Source organism: Sesamum indicum, linkage group LG10 (genome assembly GCF_000512975.1).
Source record: "Sesamum indicum cultivar Zhongzhi No. 13 linkage group LG10, S_indicum_v1.0, whole genome shotgun sequence".
NCBI classification, from domain to species: Eukaryota; Viridiplantae; Streptophyta; class Magnoliopsida; order Lamiales; family Pedaliaceae; genus Sesamum; species Sesamum indicum.
In genome coordinates, this window is record NC_026154.1 from 12,255,324 (window position 1) to 12,258,674 (window position 3,351).

The 3,351-nt window shown below is 37.0% G+C and overlaps 1 protein-coding gene across 1 annotated transcript; it reads left to right on the top strand.

Annotated features, from left to right (window-relative positions):
- Positions 1,488-3,134, top strand: LOC105172382 (desiccation-related protein PCC13-62-like). The gene is made up of 3 exons (XM_011093779.1): positions 1,488-1,936; positions 2,014-2,239; positions 2,685-3,134. The coding sequence occupies exons 1-3, from the start codon at positions 1,590-1,592 to the stop codon at positions 3,060-3,062; spliced, it is 951 nt and encodes a 316-aa protein (XP_011092081.1). The 5' UTR covers positions 1,488-1,589; the 3' UTR covers positions 3,063-3,134.

A 3,351-nucleotide genomic window follows, 5' to 3' on the forward strand; every position in this document is an offset into this window, starting at 1 on the left:
CTCCCTGTTAGGAGGTAAACTGCTTCATTTTGAAAAATATAGGAAAATATATAAATCGATGCATTTAAAAAATATAGGAGCGTAAATTGCTAAATTTTATTCATAGAGAATAATTTTGCTCGTTTACAATATTTCGGTGGATAATTCGGTACCGTACTTCTTTTCTTTCGTAACCAAATTTTGTGTCAATCGGTTTTCAATAGATTACAGTAGCAACAATGGTTGTTAAGGCATAGAGACTCATGGTTTCGAATCCCTTCTTATGTGTGGGATGTTATTTTTACTGAATAGTAGGTGTATTGTTTCTATTAAATAGTAGGTTATGTTTCTACTCTAATAGTAGGTGCTGGTTAGGTTTAGTGTGTTTAACATTATTGATCTGAGTATGATCATTCTACTAGTTTGTCAAATATTGATATCCGACATGAATGGTTATAATCAATTTATAATAATAAAAAAAAAAAAAACATAGAAAGTCAATAGAAGAAAATATTTTCCTAAATACAATAAATAACATAATTTATATATATATATATAGTTATCTGAATGTAATTTTTATATACGTGGCATGTATATTAAATAGAATACATAATTAAAATAGAAGAAGTCGCAATACTTTCTTAAAATACACTAAATGAATAAGTTAATAACAAGCAATCTGAATATACACTTTAAATACGCATTATGTGCTATATGTGGATCCAATTATTCTGCTAAGGCTAATTTCCTAAGTACACGTAACTCTAGAAATATATAGTTTCACCATCTTCTTTGAAAAAGACTACTTTGCCCTTTGTTAAAAACTCTTCTTCCATCATTCCCCTAATTGTAATTATATATAGCTAATATTTTTTTTTAATTTTGCATACCTTTCACTCGTATTTTGAAATTTTCGGACGAACGATGTTGATGTCGTCGTAAAAGAACACGAAATTAGATGAAGCTGCAATAGATTACAGAATAAGTAAGATCGCAACAGATTACGGGATATAATAGTAATTATATTCTTTGTAAAGCGATCGGGCACACATGAATAACCATTTGATCTTGCAATGTATTCTCCTCTTCCAACTTAATTCCTTCCTTTTTTTCTCTCTTTGGGGTTGAAACCATTAACACACACTATGGGGTGCATTTAGTACACGCAAGGCGAAAATACAATTTTATCCACGGTTACTAATCTAGTATAGTGGGTATTTCGGTAATTAGTCCGACGAATCCAAATATGTGGCCTTCCTTAAATTTTGCTTTCTTGCGCAAAGTCGATTTTGCCCTTGTGAGATTTTCCTTCAGTTCCTCCATCAGATGTAGGTGGAGCATACACATAAAAAGCAAACTCCACAGGACTATGTACACTTGCTACAAGTAGCATAAACCTTCAATGCTGCTGTTTTAATATAGAAATCACTTGTTGAGGTTGAGAAGCCTATTTTAGGCTCCCTTTGCCTGCTGCTGCTTGTTGGTCGTGGGGGATTGAGGGTGATGGGGTTTGTTGACAATGGTTGTGAAGTCTTTATAATCCAATTGCCCTCTTCTGATCCACTAAGTTCAATCAAAATACGGAAGAAGAACGTAAAATCCGAAAAAAGATGCAGGTTCTTTCAGCCTTTACATCCATTCTGATGTTTAGGTTTATTGTCTCGGTGTCATGCACGAAGCACATAGTTAAGTCCAACACGTTGTGCCCGCCAGAGTATCCGGAACATGGCATTCCGGTACATGAAGGAGATATAGATTTGATGCAGTTTCCAGAGAATCTAGAGCACTTGGAAGCAGACTATTTTCTCTGGAGCGCCCTCGGCTATGGACTAGACCACGTTGCACCAGAGCTGGTGATGGGCGGCCCTCCACCAATCGGTGCTCAGAAAGCCAATCTTGATTTCCTCACAAGGCAAATCATTGAAGAATTTGGCTATCAAGAAGTTGGCCACCTAAGGTATGTATGTTCTTGTAATTGAAGTTGTTTTTCTCTCTTTTTGTGTTGATTAAACGTACATCCTGATGCTCATGTAGAGCCCTCAAGACAACCGTAGGAGGATTTCCTAGGCCTTTGATGGACCTTAGTGCCAAAAACTTTGCAAAGGTATTCGATGAAGCGTTTGGCTACAAGTTGGTGCCGCCTTTCGACCCTTACCGTAATAGCCTCAGCTATATGTTGGCTTCTTATGTAATTCCATATGTTGGATTGCTGGGGTACGTGGGCACAAACCCGTTCCTCATCGGGTATATTCCAAAACATGTGAGTCCAACCTCCCAATCTTTCGATACTAAAATTTTTTATCCAGATCAAGTTCGACTGAATCAAACTAATTACAGAACAAACATATCACACTTGTTGTGTGATTGATGTCACTTTTCCTAAATTGTACACCAATCACATGACAAGTATATTGTACTTGCTATATAGTTGGTTCCCCTTGGGGTACTTGTTTACTCATGTCGATCCTGACGTTGTGAATCCTACACTAGATTTATTGAATCGTGTAAAATTTTCCTGTCTCTTAAGCCTAGCTAAATAAAAGTTACTACTAACAAGACAAGCAAATGTAGTTATTTTACAGTATTAAAAGTTCAGGAGTCGTGTTGTTCTTTTTTTTATTTTTTGTTTAGGGAAACTTTTTCGTATTAATATTTTCACATTGGGTAAAATAAAACTAGAGCTCATTTTACATCGATCGGTGTAGGTTTTGGCAGGACTGTTGGGGGTGGAAGCAGGGCAAGATGCAATTATAAGACATTACCTCTACGAGCGGGCAGCAAAGGTGGTGCATCCATACAATCACACAGTCGCGGTGTTCACGATTCAAATCTCTAAGCTGAGAAACCGACTGGCAATGTGCGGAATAAGAGATGAAGGCATCATTGTGCCTCCATGTCTCGGGGCAGAGAATCGGACCGTAAGCAACGTGTTATCAGCCGACTACAACTCCCTCTCCTACGGCAGATCTCCCAAGGAGATACTAAGAATCATGTATGGCACAGGCAACGAGCATGTTCCCGGCGGGTACTTCCCTAAGGGAGCAAATGGAAGAATAGCTAGAGAGCTTCTAACTAAGCCATGACAGAAATATTTACAAACATTTCCTATACGGTTGATATTTAACTTAGGAATAAGGCCGAAGTTTCTTCTGGAATAATTCTAGTTCATATTTGGTATGATCATACCTAAATCAATTACACAAGTCTAATATAAGTCGTTGGAAAGTAATCAATCACATAATAAGTATATATCAGTTATCGTGTAATTAGCTGGATTTGAACGGACCTAATCGTTGAAAATCGAGGATTTATTTTGCAGGAACTTTCTGACGTGCCAGATTTTTCCACATACACGTCACATGAGGGTATAAA

What these genes read in the sequence shown, in the direction of transcription:
- LOC105172382 (XM_011093779.1), top strand. Translation starts at nt 1,590, where the DNA reads ATGCAGGTTCTTTCAGCCTTTACATCCATTCTGATGTTTAGGTTTATT. An exon ending in CAAGAAGTTGGCCACCTAAG is followed by an intron (nt 1,937 to 2,013) that starts GTATGTATGTTC and finishes ATGCTCATGTAG; the next exon opens with AGCCCTCAAGACAACCGTAG. An exon ending in TCGGGTATATTCCAAAACAT is followed by an intron (nt 2,240 to 2,684) that starts GTGAGTCCAACC and finishes CGATCGGTGTAG; the next exon opens with GTTTTGGCAGGACTGTTGGG.